Source organism: Nipponia nippon, unplaced genomic scaffold (assembly GCF_047370975.1).
Source record: "Nipponia nippon isolate SJK-2023a ecotype South Korea unplaced genomic scaffold, ASM4737097v1 scaffold_6, whole genome shotgun sequence".
Classification (NCBI taxonomy): Eukaryota; Metazoa; Chordata; class Aves; order Pelecaniformes; family Threskiornithidae; genus Nipponia; species Nipponia nippon.
This window is the reverse complement of record NW_028262380.1, coordinates 56,935,001-56,961,791: the sequence shown is the minus strand read 5'-3', so window position 1 is coordinate 56,961,791 and position 26,791 is coordinate 56,935,001. Positions and strand designations below refer to the sequence as shown.

At 37.8% G+C, this 26,791-nt stretch overlaps 1 protein-coding gene across 6 annotated transcripts in view; it reads right to left on the bottom strand.

The window, feature by feature from the left end:
- Positions 1–259: 259 nt before the first annotated feature.
- Positions 260–26,791, bottom strand: part of GSTCD (glutathione S-transferase C-terminal domain containing) — an 84,034-nt gene continuing 57,502 nt past the window's right edge. For 5 of the 6 annotated variants that reach the window (XM_087737784.1, XM_087737785.1, XM_087737789.1 and 2 more), the window contains 7 exons: positions 22,400–22,515; positions 22,133–22,177; positions 21,598–21,726; positions 15,395–15,528; positions 13,537–13,567; positions 9,291–9,360; positions 260–4,403 (listed from right to left, as the gene is read on the bottom strand). In XM_087737784.1, the coding sequence (XP_087593910.1) occupies positions 4,267–4,403; positions 9,291–9,360; positions 13,537–13,567; positions 15,395–15,528; positions 21,598–21,726; positions 22,133–22,177; positions 22,400–22,515 (662 nt within the window). In that variant the 3' untranslated portion in view covers positions 260–4,266. The remainder of the gene's footprint in view (positions 4,404–9,290; positions 9,361–13,536; positions 13,568–15,394; positions 15,529–21,597; positions 21,727–22,132; positions 22,178–22,399; positions 22,516–26,791) is intronic. The other variant, XM_087737788.1, reaches the window with a different exon arrangement.

Here is a 26,791-nt window from a genome sequence, read left to right as displayed (position 1 = left end):
AAATTGAATTTCTTTTAATAACAATTGTAATAAGCTGAAACTTGCTAAGGACAAGCTACTGAACCGAAACCATGATAGCCAGGTAGTTTAAGTGTAAGTCTGAGCATGGAAAGTTCTGAGGTTTTCTTCATTCTATTGAAGAGGCATGTAAATAACATTTTTGACACTGGATATGTAGACAGGTACATGTATGATACCTAGGTTCCCCCCCCCCCCCCCTTTTTAAAAAAAAAAAAAAAAAGTAGTAATAAACAGGAACTTAAACTGAGATTGTACATCAGGAGTTTGGTATGACAGGCCAATGCTCCCAGGCAAAACACTGAAAGTGGTACTTGAAGAGGCTTAAATGAAGAAATTCTGCTTTTCTTTCTGCTGACAACTAAGCACTAAGACTGAAACCAACACTTACTTCAGCTGTTCAGTTACCTGTTAAGCAATGCTTTTCTAGCTCAATACTCTTTAAAAAAAAAATATATATATATTCATTGAAAGGGTAAATTACTAATCCTAAACCAAAATCTTGACAGAAAATAGCTGCAGCTGATGGTGTCTAGCCAAACTAATATCCATATAAACCCATTATAAAATCATTTCACTGCGGATTACTTAAAGCTCATAAACTTATATGTGTACATACTTGACCATACAGGTTTTTTTAATTGTTCTTTTCAATGAGAATACCTGGCAGAGCATGTCATCTACGAAGACAGCTATTTAAAAAGACATTTCTGCTTATTATCATTGCCTTTTCAAATGACATCCACCAGGTAGCTGGAAGTCAAGCAATAATCAGAAACAGAAAACATCAGTCTAAAATTTATGGCAGCCCTGTGAATGGATCATTTTGTATGTGTCTCTTTGTAAGAACGATCAATAGGTAATTTTGACAACATGTGTAATATTCATTAAAAAAAAAAATCAATAGATTGGTTTAGCAGAGTCATACTAACATCTCAATTTTTTTTTTTTTTTAATGATCAAGCCCATAAAAATTAGGAGGCACAATGTACCTACTAGGAATGCCCGTTGTTTATTACTACCCATGCCTACATATGGCAATACTAACACCTCTTGAAATAGGATTGAGAAAGCAGATCATTAACACGATAAAGACAAAAATGAAAGAACAAAAATAAAGATACCTGTACACACAGATGACTAACACACAGAGGAGCTCAGTTCAGTTTGGTCATCTGTTTCCTGTTATAAACTTACTTTTTCCAGCATTACTGGCTACAAGGGTAACATAAAAGCCAACTGGCAAGACAATGGAAAATAATGACTACGTTAGGACAACATTTTGTTCACCCTACAGCTGGTCCCAGTGGGGCCAGACACGCAAGAACCACAAATAGTACTTAGGTCTGCATCTCGGACATCAAGCTAGCTCCTTGCATAACAAGCTGCTACAAGAACAGCAGCTGTTCACTTACCAGGACCACAATGTCCAGTCACCTTGTTTAGGGAATTCTAGGCTCTATTCATTCCATACCATTTACGTATATGGAAACATGTAACAAATTAACACACCTAAAAATTAATATAATTGAGCTCACATTTCTAGAGGGAAGTATATGGCACAGAATGGCCATTTGATCTGTGGTAAATTAGCTATTGTCAGCTGTTGAAAGTATCTTCTCCTTTTTTTGCTTTTTTTAATGTGCTTCTCTTCAGTTTTCAATAAACAAAACATCAGTTTACCTCAAGTACAGTTCAGGCTTTACTATTCATAGTAAGGTAACTCCATCCTTAGACATGAGGAAGATTCTGTTGTCCTGAGAAGAAACGAGAGCTCATTGATGCCAACAGTGACAAGGTCACAAAGCAGTATTACAAATGGCATGCAGTCTCACTATCCTGTAAGCCATCAAGGTAATGGATACTATGAGATGCCATCGAAATATCCCTCCCTGGGGAAAAAAAAAACCAAACCTGTCACAAACTCACTTTCTGTAGTTTGGCCCATCCAAGAAAAATGGGATGTCATGATGCGTATAAATACAGCACTGGTTTTGCAGGTTTTCTCCCTTGCTTCTATAAATCTTTTCTTCCTGTGAGGCCTAGTTCTGTGTGGAGCGGCAGACATAAAATAATTTACTTAAGTCACAAATAAGCAACACCTGTGGGAAACTGCATCATTAACATGAAAGCAAGCACTTTAAACAAATGGAAAAATAACCCCAAACAAAACAGAAATTGGTATTTGGATTCTTGTGTGACTTTAGCTGTTTTTTTTGACTGTGCTATCTAATAACCTCTTAGACATTTGTCCAAATAAGGCTCCTTCTCCACCTCTGTTTCCAAGAAATACTGGTTTTACCTGTTAAAAAAGCCATTTTTATTTTTTTATTCAGTGGCACACACGCTCCCTGTGGCGCACCCCAAATGCATTCCTCCTCCATTTTCTGGTAGATCCAAAAACTATTACAAACTATTGAAACAGATATTGTAGAAATTTTGAAGCATGTAACAGGACAGATTCTTGCTCTACTGAAAGCTATTTATTATTGCATAATATCAGACCATGCCAAATATTCAACATCACCACAATTAAAACACTCATATTGGTACCCATTACCTGGAGCAGAGCATTGTGAAAATCCTTAACAGAAACACCATCAAAGCCTGCATCAGATGTCTCACCTTGACGAATTCTTCCTTCAGCACAAAAAGGTAACGAAGAGACATTTTCTCACTCCAGATGTAGTATCTGGAGTTCTAAATAAAGTGATTTAACATGGATAATGTTCAGACTTGACACACTGCTATCTTAAAAACTGAGTTCTTTTTGGGCAAGTATGAGAGAAAACCCTAGAAGCAACTGGTATTGCCATATATTTTATATTTGCTATACATTCTTCCAACCTCCAGCTACTTCTGTAACTATAAAAAGTTGCAGCAAAAGTACCACATCATTATCTACTGAAGAACTCACGCTAAAGGTATAAAATCATACCTACTTGCTTACCTTTGTGCTTCCAAATAAGTGTGCAGCTTCCTTCAGTCTTCACAGTAAAAAAACCCCAAGTGTTTAGATATTTTAGAGATATACGTTTCATAAAGAATAAAATATTTCAGGATTCTTTTTTTTTTTTCCCCTCCAATACCTGTTGTTGTTTGTAATTCTGTTTGCCACGTGCACTGACGGTATGTTCACACTAACCAAACTTCAGATGTATTTAAATTAATCCATGGCAGAATTCATAAACATATCAAACCCATAAACATGCAGGAAAAATCTCGTTAGAAGCTATTTTCCATTGTGTTAGTGTCAACAGATGATTTTAAATTAGGATAGAAAACTGCCTACTAATCAGAGCACAGAAGAACATTTATTTTCATTTTACAGTAACACGTCTGTGGTTGATCTTTTCAAATGGTTCCACAACTGCATGTTTGTTCAAATTTTAAACTGAATATAAAAATCAATGAAGATGATGTATAGAGACACATGAACTGTCCTTAAAACTTTCTTCTGACAGCAAGTTTCTTAAGAATGGGAAGCAATACACTTCAATTACCAGAGGTGGTAGTGAGGTATCCATTCGCTAACACCATCACTAACTCCTGCTATCTCGTCAATGGATAAATAGGGGTTTGCTTTCTTTAATTAAACACACTTTCAAATGCCTAGTTACGGAATTCTTGTGTAATATCTAAAGATAATTTTTAAGTCTTTTTAAAAAGATTGGTAAGTTAGAATACATTTTTCTATAAGCAGAATGATGCCCAAAGTATTCTGATGAACTTTTACTAAAAATAATCTTCCTACAGTAGTATGGAATTTTTTAGCCAAGTCAAGCCACCACCTGTTGCATAGCCTTCTTCACTAACACCATAAATTTGATCTTTTCTGGTCTTCAAGTGATTATTGGCTGGTAACTCCTCTGCTTATGAGCACAAATGCAGTTTTGAACATGAATGCAATTTTGAAGGAGCCAAGGCAGCTTTACAAAAAAGGAAATCACCTTCCCTTCAATGAGACCAACTTTTTTCTAAACCTTTGCAGATGGACATGATTCCGTGCACAGCCATTAGATCCAGAAACTTCTCAGTAAGAGAACCAAAAGTTGCTTAATGACACATAACAAGTACAATTTGTGATGCTCTGCATGCAGTTCACTTTCTAAGACTTTTTGTGCTGCTTCCTCTTCCCAAAGCAATGGGTTCAAGATGCATGATGTCTGGTTCCCAGCTATGCTTGTATCTGCTGGATGTCATTATGCGCTGAAGATTTATGTTCAACTCAAATGCAAGTTTCACACTCTACGTAGGGATACCCACAAACATATTGTTCTTTGGAGAACAACTCTCTGGCTCCATAGATATAACTTGGACAGAGTAGTTATGTTCTTCTGCAGCCCATGCCCGATCCAGATCCACAAGCCCCATACACTGCTTTCCTAAAATGAGAGCAAAGGGAAGCATGGAAACTCTAAAAATGTAGAAACATTATCAGAAACATGCACTTCAATATTTAATGTTAGGAAAACACATCACTAAGTCATCTAAAAAATAAGTTCCAAATTTACTTAAAAACTATATTGATCTCTTTAACTTCAAATAGACAGTCATTAGCAGTTCTAAATCACATCTGTGACTTGTAACCCTCATTTAGCAAAGAGCTTGAGAAGGATTATTGACTCTTTATATATGGAGAAACATAACAGGCACAACTATTTTTAAGTATTATCAAAACTTACAGAAAAATCCATGCATTAATGTAAAAGCCACAGGAAGAAAAAAAAAATGGATAGTTTACTCCCTAGCTCTCTGAATCGCCAAACTTCTACTCCCTTTATAAACAGAACTGTTTTCCTCCTGTACGTGCATCCAAAATCTGAAAATCTCTGGTTACTGAAAACCAATAAAAGACTAAAATACCGAACAGTGATCCAGTGTAATTGATTTGAGAAATATGAATGTAACTGCTTATAAACAAAAATACTAAATTACTAATGAAAACTAATCTTATCTCATTTACTTGCAGAAAAAATGGGAAGGATAAATTCAAGGGGTTTTTTTTCCTGCTGAGAAGTTTGTATTATGATACAGCCATGCCAAGACGATGGGGCCATTTATCTTCACATATTTACTTATTATAATTGATTATGATGTTCTGAAATACAGAATTGATTTGTCAAATCGTATTTTCAGCAGTTTGAAACTCTCTTGCAAGAAAGATTTAGCACCTCCCTGAAATGTTTTATGACTAATAGTCATACAGTCTCAAGTCACAAACAAGGCCCAATCCTGCTTCAGTCCCAAGGTCAATGATCCTACATGCACAATCCTGCTTCAGTCTCGAGGCCAGTGATCCTACATCTTTTCTTGTTCCTGACAGAATTGTACAGTTAAATATATTTGGGGTCTGAGATGACACCAAACTGGGTGGGAGTGTTGATCTGCTGGTGGGTAGGAAGGCTCTACAGAGGGATCTGGACAGGCTGCATCAATGGGCCAAGGCCAACTGTATGAGGTTCAACAAGGCTCAGTGCCGAGTTCTGCACTTGGGTCACAACAACCCCATTCAACGCTACAGGCTTGGGGAAGAGGGGCTGGAGAGCTGCCTGGTGGGAAAGGACCTGGGGGTGTTTGCTGACAGCCAGCTGAATATGAGCCAGCTGTATGCCCAGGTGGCCAAGAAGGCCAATAGCATCCTGGCTTGTATCAGAAATAGTGTGGCCAGCAGGACCAGGGAGGTGATAGTGCCCCTGTACTCGGCACTGGTGAGGCCGCACCTCGAGTACTGTGTTCAGTTTTGGGCCCCTCACTACAACAAGGACATTGAGGTGCTGGAGCATGTCCAAAGAAGGGCAACGAAGCTGGCGAAGGGTCTAGAGAACAAGTCTTTACGAGGAGCAGCTGAGGGAACTGGGGTGGTTTAGTTTGGAAAAGAAGAGGCTGAGGGGAGACCTCCTGAAAGGAGGTTGTAGTGAGGTGGGGGTCAGTCTCTTCTCCAGAGTAACAAGTGATAGGACAAGAGGAAATGGCCTCAAGCTGCACCAGGGGAGGTTTAGGTTGGATATTAGGAAAAACTTCTTCACCGAAAGGGTAGTCAGGCACTGGCACAGGCTGCCCAGGGCAGTGGTTGAGCCCCCATCCCTGGTGGTATTTAAAAGACGGGTAGATGCGGTGCTTAGGGACGTGGTTTAGTGGTGGACTTGGTAGTGTTAGGTTAACAGTTGGACTCCATGATCTTAAAGGTCTTTTCCAACCTAAATGATTCTATGAAGGGAAGAGACAGGAGCACTCATTCTGTTTACCATCAGGGTACAAGTCTGGCATTCTGAACTGCCCTCTGGAACTGCCTGCCTCTCTCCCCTGTACATATACAGAGCTTGAGTGCCTGTTATCATTACAAGCCCTGGTATGCGTCTGTTGGATGCCTGTAGAAGTTTTGGGTAGGTGGCACTAACATGCCCCTCAGCATCCTTGTATTTCAGAACAGCTGGTACACATCATACTTTAATACAGTACTAAGCCCAATCTATTCTGTCTTTCCACAGTGAGACAATGGCCAGAAGTATTTTCTCCTCAGCTGAATTCTTTAGTTACAAAACAAATTCACTACTTTGACTTCACCAACATTATGACATTTTGACTCTGTTCTGTTGGTGGCTTGGAATTTGAGAAGAGTAGTAATTGGGAAGGAGACAATTTAGAGACAATAATAAGGTTAGGCCTGAAAAAGAACTTTCCAACTCAGTCCTGTATAGATTTATATGTTGCAGGGAGAAATCAGCAGTTCATATAACCACCCAGGATAGATCTCCGTAAATTACTTCTTGTGGCACTATTCTCCTACATTTGTGGTTTCATAAAAAAATCGCCTTTTGTGACTGGTTGAACAAAATGGCACGTACACGCTCCTGTCACTGACAGCAATATCATTATTATTCAAAGTGTACACACTAAGGGGGAGTTGGGATTGTCACAACTGGGGCCTGGTTTCCTGGGTGCTCTCAGTAAGACTGTGTGAAATACATGGAGCAGTTCTGTGATCAGATAGAATAAATCAGGTAGGCTGTAGCGATGTTCACAAAACCATTCAGTATGTTTGCACTCAGGTCCCACTGCTGCGTATGGTAGATAAAACACACATGTCCATTGAAAATGAGAAACAGAGCTTTGTTCATTTAAGAGAGAATTGCTGTGTGTAGCGGAACCGGGTTCAACTGCCTATCTTTACATTCACAGATACTACAGAAATTGGTGATAACTCCTTTGACAAATGTGTTGTTTCAGCCACGACAGTCACAGACAGAATGCTGTACTTTAGTGCTTTAGGGGCTTACAGGTAATGAAACAAAATGATTTGTCACTTCACTGAAGCTGCATAAATTCAGTGGTAATTACTAAAATACAATTTACAATACAACCCTTAAATATTCAAAAAGTAGCAGAATGAGCCATTTTGCCACCATTTACAACAGAAAAGAGAAGATCTCCATCTGTTCAGGAATATTTTCATTAAATGAAATCCACATAGTTTTCTCAATACCTGATGATGCATTGCACAAAATTAAACAAACAAAAAAATCTCACCATGGCTGTAACACTGATCTGATTCAATCTTCAATTATTTGTAAGCAAAACTTAAAAGTACCCCAACAAGACTGCCAGAAAACCAGTTTCAAAGCTGAAACAGAACACTGAAATCGGAATGATCTTCAATGAAACATGGAACTTAAAAAAAAAAAATAGAAGAACCAATGAGGTAGGGAAAGGGAGAGGAATAAGATTTATGTTTGTTTTTTTGTCAGGGCAAAGCACATAAAAGTTAAATTTGTGAAAAAAAAATTGCAGTTTCAGAGACAGAGAACAGATAAAAGTTACAGTCTTTCAAAAAAGTTTTTTGGGTCCTTTTCCAATTTTCAGTCCACCTGGCAAGGAGCAGAGGACAATGTGGGGTGCTACACTGGTAACTGAACACTGCTCTTTTGTTTTATTTTTTTCAAATACTGCGATGATAGCAAAAGAGCCAACGAATTTATTATAAAATAGATATTGTTATCTCAGAATCTGCATTATTTTCTTTTTGTGCAGTGAGCATAGGAAATACTTTGAATTCTTCAAATTAAACTTTTTAAAAACATTGTGATTATTTGCCACTACTGCTTTAATATACTTTCTCAGTGCTTCTTGCAAGCCAAGAATGCAGTTATATCCTGAGAGTTCCCAGCCCCTTCTGTCTTTTCTGACCTGGAAGCTAGTTTATAGCTTCCATCAGAACATTAATACCAGACAGGAGCACGTTATACCCTTTTGTAAGTCAAAGGACACTAGAATATTGCACATAATGAAGAAATGGCTTTACTTATTCCAAGTATTTGAAGTATTATGTATTTTGCTGCCTTTCTGAGTAAAGAAATTCCTGCTATCTTAATGATAGCTCCTTGCATTTCTTCTCCTCAGAAATCATTGACATCTGACCAAGAAAGTAAAATCTCAGGGATCAACTTACTTTGGCCATTAATTGCACGGAAATGACCCAACAGAAGGCAGCTGCTCTTACTCAGAATGGCAATAAAGTACAAACCCGAAACAGAACTGACTACTGAAAGGTAAAAATTGAGTCACGCTCTGCTGTAGCTGTAACATAAGTTTCCCCACAATGGGAAAGCTGGTACCCCAGCTAAGGGGTAAACCAAACTGTGTTCTCAGCAAAGTCTTCAAATTATAAATATTATTCGCTATTAAAAAAACCATATCCCAGAAAATCTTCTGGGTTTTTTTTCTAAAATTATTACCGTGATCCTAATAATGAAGTGGGTCAAACAGGTTTGTCTGTTCTTAAGCCTGCCTGTACCAAAGCTAGCCCAACTTCAGCAATTTAGCCTTATTGTTTCCAGCTGGCATTAGATGTTTGCCATTCTAAGAGAGTTATCACCAGCAATTACAAGCAGGACAAAGGGTGCACACTAAAAATCACTACTATGAATAGCCTGTGCATTTAATGTAAGATAAACTGGCAATAGCAGGATGTTAGTGAACTTTACGAAGACCTCATTCTTTCCAGAGAATGGTGGGGGAAAAAAAGGTGAAGCAACAAAAATCAGTAAAATGCAAACCCTCTATCTCATATTGATAATTTTGAAAGAAGAAAAGAGTTTCTATACCATAGTTGAGAACAGCAAGAGGCAAAATGCGAAGAAACTCAAATTTTTCAAGTGTTATGTGAAGACAGCAACTTAATACCCTGTTCATAATTGTACTGCTTCTTCCTTTATGTATCAAGGTAAATACATTACTGAGATTGTTTACGCAACAGCTGCAGAAATTCATACCAATAAGCCTGCGTTCAGGTGGAAGCTGAACAGCTGTCTGATCTGCAAATCTGCAAAGGATCATGTGCTCCTGGAAGAAGAAAAAAAAAAAAAAAAAAAAAAAAAGAAGAAATTTGGTCCAGTAGCATTTCCCTCTTCCAAATAAAGTAAGAAAAATCTAACTAAATATTTAAAAGTATTAAAAATGCTATCAAGTTGAAGACTGTCTTTCTAGAAAAATTATCTGTGTGCAAATCCTAATTTTGATACTGCTTGGGCTTGTAAATATGTGTGTAAATGAAGTGTTTGTAACCGTGACCACATTTCTACTCATGAGTATTTGTTTCTTGCTAAATTTTCTCTAATTCTCTGCAGCAGTTGAATTGGATGCAATGTATACAAGATAGCATTCTCCAAAGACATATTGCAGACTAATTTTGCCTTCAATTACTGATGAGCAACGCAGCTGCCTTCTGGCACAATCACCATAGGGGAGCATCTCTACATCAATAAGCAGCAAAGACAAAATTCTTAAATAGGTGATTGGAGCTACTGCACATTTCTCCCAATCAGTGATTTTCAATCCCAGAAGAACCACCTTGTGGGTCAAACTTCCTCTGCTCTGCCAAATCCATTCAAGATCAACCCAAAAGATCCTGAAAGCAAGACTGATCCTGAAGGCAAAAAATACCTGGCTGTGAACAGGAAAGTTTCCTACATCAAAATGAGCACAATTCACTTTCAAACTACCCCTGCTCCACTTCAAGTTTCTGCAGAGGCTTCTAAAACAGCTGCTGTTGATTTCTTCCTGCCTTGTCCCCCAGGGGTATGGTGCAGTGAAGGGTTAGCCCCACCACCTTACTCCCTGCTTAGATCACTACGCAAGCAGGCAGAACCCCATCCTCGTTTGCCTTCAAAAACCACCGCCTACGCTAGCATAACGGTTTCTCAAAGACCAGCCAAGCTAAGGCAGGCAAGTTAGCCAGATGGTGAGAGAAAAAGCCTTGAAGGTGTAGCAATGAAATTAATGCTCTAATGACAGCAGTGCTCTTTGGGACTGCTGCAATATTAAGTACGGGACAGAGTAAATCAGAACCATTTGATAACTGTACAACATTCCCAAGTCTCCTATAATGTCATGGGGAGAAAACAGAAACGGACAATGACAAAAAGTGCTCTGCTAAGCAAAGCTTCCAGAGTTACAGTTCTGAAAAAAGGACGTGTCTTGCATCAAAAAAACTTTTTTTTTTTTTTTTAATTCTTGTCTGATATAAAATGATGATTTTAAAGGTTTGGTTCCTGTAACAGATGGAGAGAGCAACTTCGCCTAAGGATACTTCAGCTTTCTTCAGTATCCTGAAGTAAGGATACTTACTCCAGCTTTTTATTAGGGAGACACAAACATCCAAAAGTCTTCATTTCACAAAAAACCTGAATGAAATCCCATCTTCATATTAAATCAAGAAGGTAACTCCCTCCACAGTACAAGCCATCCAATTAATAAATTAAATAGACACCTGACCACAAAAAGTTTGCCCACATATTATGAAATAAAATATTATTGCTACTTGATATTCAAATATTACTCCTTTAAATAAATTTAAAATATCTTGAGGCATGGATATTTGTTCCCTAGTACAGCTCATTCACATGAAGGTTTTCAGCTCACAGCTCCGTAAGAAATATGCAAGCAAAATGAGAACGTGTTATAACACGGTTAGGACTTAAACATGTTATGCCCAGTCCATTCAGTTCAGATATGGCTGGTTTTGTAGTACAAAGGAGATGAAAACGTTAAACCCAGATGTCACTACTGGAGAATGGAGAAGGAGAGCCACAAGCAATGTGGCTGCTGTTAGGAGAGAAGAAGCAGTGATAGGCAGCTTGGAGAGAAAAAGAGGGATTCAGAGGAGATGGAGAAGATCCACATTAGCACAGAAGCCTTAACCAGCCTTCAGGCACCCAACACAACCCAGCTCTCTGCAACATCAGGTTCTCAGCTCATCCAACTAGACCAGAGCCAAGGTAAGCCTCACCACTTAACCTGAAACTCTGGACTGACTCTAATGCCTTGGCTTCCTAGAGAGATGATCCAAAAAGTTAAACTAGAGCCCAAGTTATGACTACATCGTATCCCCATGACACAGTCATTAAATTGTCACATTCCCTGTTGGCAGGAATAATAAAAGCATTTCTAAAATAATGACGATAATTATAAACTGCCCAAACTTTGTGTGTGCATAAACAGTTAACTTGGTTACTAGAACACCCATGCCTTCAATTCCTATTAAGTTTTCAAAGCTGTACGTGCAAAGTTATTCAGTTTTACTTTCCAATTCTCCTATAGGGAGAGTGTCTTGACAAATAAGAGTCTCAAAATGTATCATGGTAGAAATCTACAGCTATCATAACCTTATTCTTTGGAGCTATAAACTAATCAATTACAGCATAATGTTCTCATCAAAAAAGTTTTGGAATTGCCAGACTTCTGGATGTCTTTTTAGATCTCACTGAAATGAAAGATAAGAGAAATGAATTTAAAATGGGAACTGGAGGGGGGTGACACAGACAACGTCTGGCTAACACATGGCAGCTCTGGCTACTAGCCAATAACCTGTAACAATTTATTAATATGAAATATAAAAATGCATATAGCTAGCTGTATAACAAAAGTTATTTATAACTAGGATTATTTGAGGCACCAACCAGCCTAGACCATTTGTCTTACATTATTAAGAGCAGCAATATTTTTTAGCATTGTCCTTGGCCCCTGTGCCCTTCTGCAACACAAATAATAAAATGCTGGAACTTCTACATGGTTGATAAAACCTCTGTGGAATAACAGATTAAGAAAAAAATTCACTGAGCTTTAATGAGATTACATACACTGTCCTGATCTAGGCATCCTTGACTTTATAGTTGTCACCATGTCCCTCTGTACTGTCAACAGGTCTACTTTTAATAATACGTAGGTAAATGAACTTTTTCTGAAGTGAAACCCGAGTTCTTCATGATTATGCGTTACAAACATATAAATATGTTGAAAATAATGTTAAATCAAGGGAAAAAAATAACGGCAGGTCCAAATCCACTGTGCCGCTTTTATCATCTCAATCTGTGGTCATTTATTTCCATGTAAATTAGTAAAGTGTACATAAACCAGACTGTCATGAAGATAACATTAGTGTATTACCAGATAACTGAACTTCCCTATATAAGATGGCTGGAAATTTTCTGAATTTTTTTAAATGCTCTTTTACTTGAGAATTAAAAAGGATAATCTCCATTTTCCTGCTATATATAGCACCTTTGTTATGATCATTGTCCGAAAAAACATTTGGGTATTAGAAATACCATCTTTCTCTCATATTTCTGTTACAAAGGATTATTCTGCATCTCTAAAATTCATTTTCTATATTGTAAACACCAAGACCCTTGTCTAGGATTTGGCATGTAAAGTTTCTATATAACCTTGCTTCTCTCAAATGGAAACATTTTCTTTCCATGCCCCATTAAGTGCATCTACTCATCACTAACTAGTTTAAACACACTGGACAAAGCTTAACAGATCAGTACCTGTTGTCTGCTGTCCACCTCTCTGCTCTTGTCCTTTTTCACTCCCCTGTTATCTGTTATCTTCATTCTGTCAGATCTGCCTATCTCATTGATTCTTTCTCCCACTTTTCTCTCAATCTCCACACAGACCCTGGCTCCCCCCAAGGTCAAAACACATTTGATTATTTTTTTAAATCATTTTGAATAATGTTTTTAAAACAATACTGCATAAAATTCTTGCTGATGAGTATAAGCTCTTCATACTCACTATGTCCAGTCTTCTAGACATAGAGGGAGAAATCTAATCTTTAGCAGAAAATAACATCTATAAAATCAATAATTTTACCTAAAAAATAATCAGGCATTTCCACAGTATAAACAGTTGTATTTAAGACCTAAATAAATTGGTATCCTGTAATTGTTAACTGATAAATGTTGAAGTATCTTAGGAATGGCCCGCTTACGCATTATGATAAAAAAAGTTCTTTTGTGGAGAAACTATTTAGTTTTATTGAAGAAAAAAAAGCCTTAAAAAATGGATGGTGGAGAGAAAGCAACACAATGACATCTGCACTACTATTGGACATTTCACATAACACATGCTCCTCCTTGCAATTAAAAGATAACCACTTATATTTCATTTGATAAGAAGACTCAGTGAAACGCAGGAAACTGCACATAACCCTCCCTCTCCCCCAAAACTTTTACATACCTTGTAGGACAAAATTTCTTTGAACTGATGACTGAAAAAAAAAACAGAGCAATTAAATCAACATCTAAAAAAAGCAGAAGTGGAAAATAGAAGCAATCATTACATACTTGAACACATTTTAAACAAAACAGCAATATCTTGAACACATTTTAAACAAAACAGCAATATCTGTATCCTACAGAAAGGCATTCAAAAAAAACCAGAAACCATTACAGTTCCAGTTCACTGGAAAAGGAAAACTGCATTTGGTGTCGTCTTTTTTTTTTTTTCCTATTGTATTATTCATAAAAATTCTCTCTTTAAATCATTATAAATGGTAACATAGATTTACTGGCATTTCCACGTTGTCACATAAATATTTCATATTACATGTACACAACCTCTAGACATGCCTATATTTTGTTTGTGTCACAGAAGTAAGGTGCCTCTACAATGGAATTCAGTATAGAGCACAGGCAATACGGGGACATAGGCAGGCTATCACGTTTTATGATCATATAAAATGAAGAAAAAAGAAAAAGCGAACCTTAAATGTAGCTTGAGCTAGGGTTGATATGTTATGAACCAAATAACTTTCTATATAGGTTTACAATGTTAGATTCAAAATTTTAGCAAACAAAACCATAATTTACATTCTTGCAGCATCTACAGCAACAAAAGTCTTCTAACATAGTGAGCATTTCCAGTCTTCATGATCTAAAAATGTAACTGGTCAAAAGTTAAACAGTACCCAGTAAATTTTAAAACAAGCCAACGGAGAAGTGCTACATGCCTGCTAACTTTAGACGGCTTAAAATTTTATTGCCTCTTCCTTAAGAATATTTATTTGTTTTACTGTGTCACAAGACAAAACAAAAAGGGACACACATAAAGAGATGGAAGAATCAAACTGACTAAGAAAACACTGTTAAATGCAAAGTTTCTCAAACTGACAAATTCTAAATATTTACTCTCCACACACTTCTGTAACAGCACACTTCGATATTATACAAAAATATGAAAAATATTTAACATGGATGCATAAGGTTTTTTAGATTTGTTGATTCTTTTTATAACAGCATGTTTCAGTTTCTTATTTTAGCAAATATGTACCTACAACAATGTTGTAATTCCTAGCAGAACTAAATCTGATTCATCGTGGACATCCAAAATGCACAGCTCAGCTTTATGAAAAAAAACCACAACCCTCTTCCCCTATCTAGTTCTGCCTCAGAAAGCTGTTAGCCTCTTATCTTCTGCTGCTTTATGCTTAGCTTCTACATTTTATTTATATCAAAGGCATTAAAATTCTTAAGCCTAAGATATATAAGTATCTCCAACATGGCAGATTAGAAGAAGACAAAATATCTACACAGTCCATTGAAAAAGTATTAAAAATATGAACTGAAATACAGGAGAGCTTGTCTACTTGGGAATAAATCAGAAGAGTTTCACAAGTGGTATAAAGCAGACCCATTTCTTTAAGTTGATTGGTTACATCTTTCTCCAACATTAAAATGTCAATTCCCCTTCTTACAGTAATTTTCATGAGTTTTCTATTAACTTTGTGATTTCAAGGTAAAAGGTCTGCATATTACATGGACTTCCACATACTGTTTCTACTGTGTTGATGGTATAAAGTCTTCTGAACTATGAATAGATAAATCCAGAAAAAAACAATCCAGGAATTACTGATCTGTCTCCCTTTCAGGATGGGTTTGCAAAGAGAAACAGGAGGAAACAGTTGCATTACAACTGTGAACCAATTTAGCCTAGATACTTGCAATGATCTTCAATTGATTAAGTCTATACTCTGTTAGTATTTTCTTCCTTCATTTAAGTTGATATTTTGAAGTTTATCTTGTTAGCTTTAGTTTACCTTTGTGGATATTTAAACTTCACTGTGTTTTGAATGAAGCCATAGCAACAAGGGGAGATGACAAAGGCTGCTCGTGCCTTGATGCAGTGTTCGATCACCATGTCTGTTGCCACACCACATGCATGCAGAGCCACCTACAGTGTTAAAAACAAAAAACCAAGCAAATTCTTTATAGCAATATTCTACACACAATTCTGTTGCAGTATTTTTTTTGGTTGACTGAGTTACTTAAATATATGAAGATGTTTTTGCAGTGAAAGCTGTTATGCCAAAGGCCTGGTCCTTAATTCCTCAGTTTTTCATTCCTCTCCTTCATATCTATGCTGAGGAAAATGTATGGCCTATTCCATTAAGAAGGGAACCATCAACACCAAACAAGGGTCACTTGCCAAAAGCACTCAAAAGGGAGGTACGCTGCATCGTGATATTCAACCAATGAAAAACAAAGCTCCAGAAAAATATTAAAGTCACTGTGGCGATTAGTCAAAAGTCTTTGTCAAGCAAAAATGACTTAGAAATACAAAGAACTGTTTCAAAACTGGATTTCAACCTAGCAGTAGGAGAAGTAACAGATATACCTGAAGGTCGCATTTAAAGGACAACATTTAAGCATAAATTTTGATCATTTGATTGTAAGGTACTGAGTAAAAACTTTAGAAAACAAACACGGGGTGGGGGGGGGGACACGACATCAAATACAACTTGCTCTCCTTTTCTTTTTTTTCCTCTTTATTCTTTTCTTCCTTTTTCTTAGTGATGGGCGCTCAGACTAAAATCAGAATGCTATTCAATCACAACAGCTATCTGTGAGCGTTGATGTGTGTTTGGGCAACGCACAAGTTGTACCCAAATTCTTCATGCTCTACTACAGAAAGGCAAGTTATTGCTGTACTCAATGTATTGCAAGGGAAGGCAAGCGGGTCTCTCCTGTGATACCAAATGGCCCAGGTGAAATGGAGGCATTACCTTCTCTGCCTTCTTCCATGTACTCAGTAGCTCAAAGAGTAGGCCTGGTGCATACACATTGATCTAAGTTTTCATTAAACTAAGGATATTTTTGAGGCACATTTTTAATTTTATGCAGCGGTGCGGATTTGTAAAACTGCATTCTTTTCTTTGCTTTTTGTTCACTGTAAATTTAGGAAAAAGGTTTAAAATTGCAAAGCTCAGGTTTCAGGGTTCAAAGTTGTTTTTCACGGTACAGCAATTGGAAGATAAAAACTTTGCTCTCAGATACAGATTAAAACAAGGACTTTTTTGTTTGCAGACTGCCTGATGTAAGCTCAGCTGAGCAGACCATTAATCATCAACTGAACTATAACTGCATACAGATGGTAACAAATATTCTTGTCTCAAGCAGAACATTAAAAATTAATAAGAAAATTTCACAATGGAAGTTTTCTGCTTGTGTGAAATAAACAAAAAAATAAAACTAGTTTAACATCAGAGATAGATTCTTAATATCACAGCTATTAGATTATCATAGAATATAACTATAGTTACTGTCCCATCTATCCAAGCAGAAAACGAAGACCTCTGCTTTGCTTGCATGTTTGGAAAAGAGACCTTAAAACAGCAGTGGATAAAACCAGTAGCTTTGCTGAGCTGGTATGAACTTTTACAACAACTGATTTCTTCTTTGGGTTTCTCAGAATCAATTTAGTTAAGTGAAAAATCACAAGTAAAATTCAAGACAAAGCTTTCTCAGGATATCCTACGTATTAAACTCCCTATCTGAAATGAAATAAAAAGTGAGGACTACTAATTTGGTTCATAAATCCATACATCTATAGACACAGGAAAACAAAGTGGACCCTGAAGAGAGCAACAGAGCTAATGCAGTGTGAGACCATTGCCCTGTATTACTCCTCCAGTGCTGCAACCCCCCAGAACAGCCTACTGCACACAGAAAAGTGAAGGGAAAAGAATGCTTCATGAAACCTCAGGTTCACTTTAGTGATCTTAAAAAGATAAGAACTCAAGACACTCAAAAATATACACCCCCCAATCAAACCTTAAACTTTTCAACTTCTCACAAATTAGCTGAGATACTATGAGTACTCCATAAGTATTAAAAACAACTAAGATCTCAAAGACTCCTCTGGGTGTTGGCATGTAAATGAACACTGCATGCAAATATCCGGAAAGCTTTCACTTTTAGATTGAAATCCTTTATTATGACTGTTGTACATAATAAAGTGCCATTTATTACGGCGCTTGTACAACAACATGTAATATTATAATGTAATAGTAAGTTTGGCATTCAAACAGGTTGTTTCAGAACCTTGATCTTCATTACCCCAACAATTCATAAGGCCAGAAACTATATGTGGAGCAAAAGGGAAGCGGTCAACACATTTTTCTTAACCTGCTTTTGAACTCCTGGCAGATAACAGATAAGAAAATAGCTAAGTAATGCAGATTTGATGTCAAGGTAACTAAAATGCATATAAACATGTTTTAAATTAATACCACAAGCAGAGAGATCAAGACTTCTGTCATGTTCATTTTTCTCTACCTCTTTAGATTTCAAGTACTGTAACCAGTGAATTTCTTATCATCATGTCCACCTTCACATTTACACTGTATTGTTTTACTGAAAATAGTGAAGTCATCCAATGAGTGAATAGATTTACAAGCCTCAGAAGATGGGTTCATGGATGACGCATTGCCAAACTTTGTACATATCTATGTATTATGGTATTATATTGTCATTTTTGTATCAGATCAGTGTTTATGACAATCATAATCATTTAGGTTGGAAAAGACCTTTAAGATCATCAAGTCCAACCGTAAACCTAATACTGCCAAGTCCCACTAAACCATATCCCTAAGCGCCACATCTACATGATACAAAGGCAGCTACACTTTACATTATTTACCTTCAAACACATCAAACACTTGTGCTACTGGCCAGCAAACCAGCCAGCTCCTGTCTTAAATGTGGCTGCATAGGAAAGTTAATCCTGAGTTAATGAGCTAATTCTGAAGAGCGAATCATGGTATGACACAAACTAATTCTGAAGCTGAGACTGATGGAGGTCTCCTAAAAAGGGAAAGCTCCAGGTTTGTCTGTTAAATAGACTACAGAATCAAGTCAAAGAAACTGAAATCACAGGCCTGGAAATGAAGAATTTCCAAGTGAATTTTTCTGACATACACTTCAATGTTTTCTTTGTCACAAAACTCAGAAGAGAATGTCATACTTTTTTTAAAAATAAAAACTCCACAGAGATATTTAACTTAGTATTAACCTTAAAAATAGAGCAAAAAAAAAAAAAAGACGACAGGAACTCCAGTGATCACAAAATTGGAGACTCTTTTCACTGAAAAACTATTACACATTTCACACACAGAATTCAATAAATTATTCATGAGATCCTGATTTTTTGAAATAGATCTCTAGTTCATCCACTGAGATTTATATGACAACGTAGCACAGAAAATAAAGCTAGAGAACTGGAAATTTACACTTGGAAGGACTGGGCTAAAACAATTAATTCTCTCTTTCTCCTACACTATATTTCTTTTCCTTTATTAAATAAAGCAACCAAATAGTTAAACAGCACTGCTCATGTACCATAAACCTTCAGCATTAAACATCCTAAGCTACAGCCAAAACAGGCCCTTGGATAGATGATTTAAAGAACATTCAGACTCACACTGAAAGCTTGGGGCTTGCTGCAGAAGTTCATATTCTATTAACAGAAAACAAAACTGGAGGACAGGAACCTTTACAGAGTTACGAAAGACTATTTATGCCTTACCGTTCACTAGGGCTGCAGAATTCTGGAGAGAACATTTATCTCATTACTTGCAGGGTCTAACACGGATGCTTTGAATCAGTATTCAAATCACCTACTTTGCTCCTGCAGAAGTCGGATTCCTGCTTTGATCTGTTCATTTACAGTTAACTGGGAGTCAGAGCATCACCTGTTGACTGCAATAGGAGTGCTCAGCATGAGTCCTACAAAACTGAGATATCATTCTGCCTTTATAAATACAGAATCATAGAATCGTTTAGGTTGGAAAAGACCTTTAAGATCATCAAGTCCAACTGTTAACCCAGCACTGCCAAGTCCACCACTAAACCATGTCCCTAAGCACTGCATCTACCCGTCTTTTAAATACCTCCAGGGATGGGGACTCAACCACTGCCCTGGGCAGCCTGTGCCAGTGCCTGACTACCCTTTCAGTGAAGAAGTTTTTCCTAATATCCAACCTAAACTTCCCCTGGCACAGCTTGAGGCCATTTCCTCTTGTCCTACCGCTTGTTACTAGGGAGAAGAGACCGACCCCCACCTCACTACAACCTCCTTTCAGGTAGTTGTAGAGGACAATAAGGTCTCCCCTCAGCCTCCTCTTCTCCAAACTAAACAACCCCAGCTCCCTCAGCCGCTCCTCATCAGACTTGTGCTCTAGACCCTTCACCAGCTTCGTTGCCCTTCTTTGGACACTCTCCAGCATCTCAACATCCTTCTTGTAGTGAGGGGCCCAAAACTGAACACAGTACTCGAGGTGCGGCCTCACCAGTGCCGAGTGCAGGGGGACGATCGCCTCCCTGGTCCTGCTGGCCACACTGTTTCTGATATGACCCAGGATGCTATTGGCCCTCTTGGCCACCTGGGCACACTGCTGGCTCATATTCAGCTGGCTGTCAGCAAACACCCCCAGGTCCTTTCCCACCAGGCAGCTCTCCAAGCCTGTAGCGCTGCATGGGGTTGTTGTGACCCAAGTGCAGGACCTGGCACTCAGCCTTGCTGAACAGTTGGCCTTGGCCCATTGATGCAGCCTGTCCAGATCCCTCTGTAGGGCCTGCCTACCTTCGGGCTGATCAACACTCCCACCCAACTTGGGGTCATCTGCAAACTCACTGAGGGTGCACTTGCTCCCCTCATCCAGATCACTGATGAAGAGATTAAACAGAACTGGCCCCAATACTGAGCCCTGGGGAACACCACTTGTGACCGGCTGCCAACTGGATTTAACTCCATTCACCACCACTCTCTGGGCTTGGCCATTCAGCCAGTTTTTTACCCAGCAAAGAGTACGCCTGCCCAAGCCATGAGCAGCCAGTTTCTCCAGGAGAATGCTGTGGGAGACGGTGTCAAAGGCTTTACTAAAGTCCAGGTAGACAACATCCACAGCCTTTCCTTCATCCACTAAACGGGTCACCTGATCTCCTTCTATGACAAGGTGAGTCAAGCAGGACCTGCCTTTCATAAACCCATGCTGACTGGGCCTGATCCCCTGGTTGTCTCATATGTGCTGTGCGATGGCACTCAGGACGATCTGCCCCATAACCTTCCCTGGCACTGAGGTCAGGCTGACAGGCCTGTAGTTCCCCGGATCCTCCTTCCAGCCCTTCTTGTAGATGGGCGTCACATTTGCTAACCTCCAGTCAACTGGGACCTCCCCGGTTAACCAGTACTGCTGGTAAATGATGGAAAGTGGCTTGGTGAGCACCTCCACCAGCTCCCTCAGTACCCTTGGGTGGATCGCAACTGGCCCCGTAGACTTGTGTGTGTCTACGTGGTGTAGCAGGTCACTAACCATTTCCCCTTGGATTATGGGGGCTTCATTCTGCTCCCCATCCCCATCTTCCAGCTCAACGGCCTGGGTACCCTGAGAACAACTGGTCTCAAGTATACATTACACAATGAATACACATGTATATCATTAGTATAACATTTGCTCTGTCAAGATAGTTCCTTCTCAGTTTTGCATCATGTAGTCTTGAGTTGTTTGCTTTATCTTAAAATGCTTTCACTGTCACCCAACTACACTTCTGATCTCACTTTACTGTACTCAGGCTTAATTTCAGCAACAGTAGTCTTCTCTCCCATCTTCAAAACCATCTCCAAAATATACCCCTTATATCACTGATTTTAAAATAACATGATTAAACCAATGATCCACCCCATTTTTTCTTCAACATGGTCAGGCAGCACTCCTATTTTTGTATTTGACTGGAGCAGACAATTCTTTCTTCACTCGTGTAATATAGAAGTAATGCTAATTTGCAACAAATAATAAATACAAAACTAACTTAATACAGATTACTATAACAAGGGTGCTTCTCATAGCATCAAAAATACCTGTCTGTAAGGACATATAGAATTTTCTTCTCAGATATTTTAGTTGTTTTAAGAACAATTGACCAGACACTGAAGTTCTGAACTGGAAAAGTTATAATCACTTACCCCAATGTTGAAAGTCCCATTAAAATAGTCCAAATTTGCTTGAATGAACCAAATGTTGTTTAAACCTAGTTCATCACTTCTGTCTTTAGCACGGATCAGAGACAACTCCTTGTTTTCTATGAGCACCACCTAGATTTCATACACAGGATAAAGTAAGGCAAAATAATACTGAGAAATCAAAGTACAACATTACCAACAAGCACAAAACTTTGTAGTTTAGTTGAGAAAACGTCTAAATTACTTGTGGCAGAGCTTGAGATGTCCAAAATGATTAGCAGGAAACCCAACAACAATGGAAGGCTTTTAATACTTGCCAATATCAATCAGCTTACAAATATTTTATATTTTCCTATAACTTCTGTTTTCTCAGGCAAGTATAGCACACATTTGGGATTATGCTAAAAATTTGCATGTTTCAAATCTAAGTCCTCTGCTGAGACAATTCTGTCTTTATATTTATTCTCCCTACATGCACATCTTTTTAAGATGATTATCAGAGACCAAAAGCTCCTACCATCTGTACTTTATAATTTACCTGACATGATGGCATCATGTGAGCAAGAACAATTCCAACGTGGCCCTGTCAAAACAAAAACAAACAACAAAATCTGAGTCTCTTTTCAGTGCCCCTGTTGTTGACTCATTACATGATGAGCATCCCCTAACCAGTGACAAAACCTTTGAAAGCAGCTAAAATTTCAGCATTTATTCTTTTGCTTTGCTTTGTGGCAGCAATCACCTAGAACCACAAAGATGAAAGCTGAAAGAAATTGCACCATGTGAAAACAAAAATATACATTACCCCTCCACTGCAAAAATCCACAATCACATCTCCAGGCTTAGCAAGCTTTGTCACTGCTGCTACCAAATTATTCAATTGCTGCTGCTTCCTCAGAGCCCGGTCTCTGGACATCTTTCCTGGGGATGACAGAGAAAATGCCTAAGCAGTCATCAGCAGTTCTCAACATTGAAAATTTTAAATGAGTAACAGCAAAGCATTGCAAATGAAATTTATGGCCAAGACTAAAAACTCTCTAGAATACTTAGGCATCCAAATCCACTTTGAGCTAAATTCACAAATATTTGGTAGAGCTTTCTCTATACCTTTAGCATATTTAGAACTTCACTGTCCAGCTGTTGCTGTTCATGCATCCTTAGGAACAAACTTGTATAAACTGGAAGCAATGTTAATATAAAGCAGTCAAATCAGTGTAAGCTCTAGCCTGATTATATTCCAAACCTGTGAATCACACCCAGAAACAGAGCTCAAACCCATTCACAGTAAGGTTGCCAAAATAAGTCTCCCTCTTTACTATATTTATATACTATCCTTAATCATCTTGTTTTTAAAAGTTGTACTTTTTCCTGTCAATTTCACTTTTTGTAGTAAGCAGCCCTGTTTATTTAAATGACTGTGTGTTCTCAAAGTGACTACTCCTGCATAGCAAAGTCTGGCTTTCTATCACATCTGTAACACAACCAGAAATGGAAAAACTATTAATTTCTTTCACATGTCCTTGGTGAAGTCCAACATACAGTTGCTTCAGATACAATGAATTTGTTTAGTCAGCACTTACATATTTGTAAAGATGCATTTCTCTCTCAGTGGGGCTAACAGAGTGCTGACAGACCCATTTAATACTCTTTTTGTTTGTTCATAAAGCAGAGTTTGACATAGATAGCGACAGTAAAAATATTCATGAGCTTATCTTCACAATAAGGAAAAAGGAACTGAAACAACTCTCTTGAATGAGTTTTCATGAAGGAGGTTTAGGTGTACCAAACCATCCTTATGTTCTCTGAAATATGAACATATTTCCTACTTGGAGTACCACATTATATTTGAGCATGGGCACTCTCCAGTTTTGTATTAAAGTCATTGACTGTGTCTATTAAAAATACATTTTTAATTTACTACTGAGGAGTAGTTTAGAATAAAACCCACAAATCAGTGAAGGTTCCTAGTTACTACAAAAGCAGTTCAATTCTCATCATCATCATAAATTACATTTATTATACAGTTTATTGCTTAAATCTCTATCCTAAAAATGTACTATTTTGTATTATATTTTTGTAGATAACATTTCATTTTACAAATAACCCATCAAATTCAACAAATTCATCAGATAAAATGATCACTGCATTGCTCTGGGTAGAATGAGGAAAAAAAAGCCCCACTTTTCAAGATATTACATTCTATACTGTCAGGGCAAAGAAAAGAGAAAAACTGACAACAGAAGGCAGAGGAAGTAGGGCAGAGTTCATTCTGCACAGTTACTGCACAGACAGTCATTTAAAAAAAACAGAGTAATGGCTTTTAAAAAAAAAATATTCCTAGGTGACTGCACTGCATGGTGACATATTAAAACCTGTACTACTTCTTAATGGAGGTTGATTGAGCACAACCTCCTCACTTCTTATTGGCTTTGTAAGTATAAAATAGTACATTTTATAAAAATAAAACCACTGTTACATTTCAAACATTTTTTACACTTTGTGAAAGTTACCATAAAGAAGAGTCACAGAAAATTAAACTTTCTAATGACAAAAATGTATACAAGGACTGTGGATATAAAACCTTTACCACATTATGTAAAATGCTAAATACATTTTAAGGAATCATCTCTTTCACATGAGTAGATACTTGGAAAAACTTTTTATGAAAGACTACACTGGAAACCCCTGTGTGCCAAATATCTGTGTGAACTGCTCCATTGCTTGGCTCTAATTTTCATGCTTCCATTTGATAAACTAACATACAAATGTTCTCAACACCTGCAGTTCTAACTGAAGCCAACGGAAGACACAGGCATTCCAGCATGTGCAAAATCAAGTGCTGTCACAGTGTTTGAGCTAAAAATTCAGCTTGTGAGGTCAAACCTATAATTTGTTAGGTAGACAGGTATTGTGACATTAATACCTAGAAAATCCTATACCTAAAAAAAAAAATGTTCCCTGCGTACATGGATGTGTATGTCTGTGCACATACACACACACACAGTGGATTGTTTGAGTTTAAAAAAGTAGCTGGTGTCCTGCACATGGCGTTAATCTAATTGAGGCTACCTGAGCAATAAATGAAAAGAATCAAGAAATCTAATTTATACTTGTCTGCTATATCCCCCATACCTGAAATATAGCTGTGGCAAGGAGGGCACAATTAACAGGGACTTTTATCTTGATACTACAGGCTACTGCTTGGGTTTGTTTTCATCAATCAACAGATCTTATTGGTTTTGTTTCAATTATTTTAATTCTACCTGATAAAGTACTTAATAAAATAGTAAAATAAAAAATAGTAAAATAAAAACAAAAATACAAAAAACAGTAAAATAAAAACAAACAAGAAATGATCAGATGCCTTCCCCTTTTATGGAGGCAGCAAGAAACTGAGTCACATTTGAATTCTTTCACCTGATAAGCAAATGAGCAGACAAGCAAGTCCAGACTTCCCAACAGACAGAGCCTTAGAAGCCCCCTAGGAGCTGTCCATGCACAGTATCTACGTCTGCCCACGATTACACAGCTGTAAGACGTGTGACTGCAGCTCAGCTCGGTGAATCTGAGCTTGCTTTAAACAACCCAGTTTGGACACCGACAGCAACACTGCTATGACAGCTCTGTGTTTAGGGCAAGGTAGCCTTCCAAAAACCTATTCAGCTCCTATGCTGCTAAAACCCAAGGTACCAGCTCAAAATTAGCTCGGCTTATCTCTATAAACTGCAGGCACGCTTCTAACTGCGGTATAAGCCTACTCTTGCGATATTGCAGGTCCAGAGCTAGTGGACAGCAGCAGCAGCCACAGCTAGCAAGAAGGAAGCAGGAACATTGAATATTAACTCCTGATCAATACTGGATAAAATTCCAGGTTCAGATAAAAACAGAAAAACAGCCTTTCCAAAACCATGCTAAAAGCATAAACAGAGTTTTTTGTTTGACATAATTCAGACTTGTCCTTTTAACCTCAAGACAGCCAAAGTACACAGAATCCTTTAGTTAGAAATACACTGTGAAGACAAAAGGTCAGCTTTGTTCTCCAAAATGGGTCTGAACACAACAAAATTTGCCTCAAAAGCTTAGGTGGCTTCATTTACACTGTAACTCATTTTTAATAGTAGCTGGTTCTCACAAGCATTATCTTAAAAAAACAAACCAAAAAACCTTCACAAATTTTCTTTTTTTTCTATTTGGTGAAAACAAGTAATAAAAGTACTTAAAGCTCATTCACGGTATAAAGTGCAAGCTGCCTTGGTGGAAAGCCTTCTGAATTCATGGTTTCCTGAGCTCAAGTAACCGTCGCAATTAATTTAATGGGATTTGTTGTAAATGCTTTTTTCCCTGGTAACTTTTGTATCACTCTCTTATATCCACTTTCAGCTTCAATCGTCATTATTATGAGAGGGACCAGGCAGACAATTTTGTTTCCAATTCCTGCCTCTCAACAGGCATTAGCACAAATGTTCGGAGCCATTTTCCTGCACAAGGACAGACCATACCTGTCAGGCCACAAACAGCACAAAAATCCATGCAAGCAAAAGACTTCTCTGTTCTTATTCTCCAACCCTAAGGTTTTCCTGCGAGGTCTGGGATTTATTAATATCAAGTACAACTCCTGAAAAAAGCCATCAAATTTTCATACTGTGCAAAGTCAGCAAATAGATCCTAGAGTCACTAAAAGTCAAAAAGTAAAATGATAACAGGTTTCATCAGCAACAACAGATCCACTACTTAGTACTCAGTCAACCTCCTGAGTACTAAATTAATAAGAAATACTTTGAAAAAATATTAGCCTATAGCCTTTGAAAAATCCCTAAACATTAATTCTTCAAGGTTATGAACAAGCAAGGTTTCATCCTCCCTTACTGTGCAGACAATAAGTAGCATATGTTCCCTTGAAAGATGAAGAAAGCCGAGCTTGAATCAATAGGTCTTTTGTCTGCTCTACGTCTGTATTTGGAGTCCGGTAGCTAGAATTATGGAAACACAGCAAGCCGTGACGCAGCCTGTAGAGAATGTTAGTTAGCACGGCTGGGCACACTAGTCCTTCATCACAGCAAATAGGCAATAAATTCAACTAAAACTTCTGCCATCTAAAAACACTACAGCTCACCTTGCATTTCTCAAGCCCTGTGATGGTAAGCAATGCTAATTGTTGTCTTGAAGAACAATAAAAGAGAAGATAGCTTGAAATTTA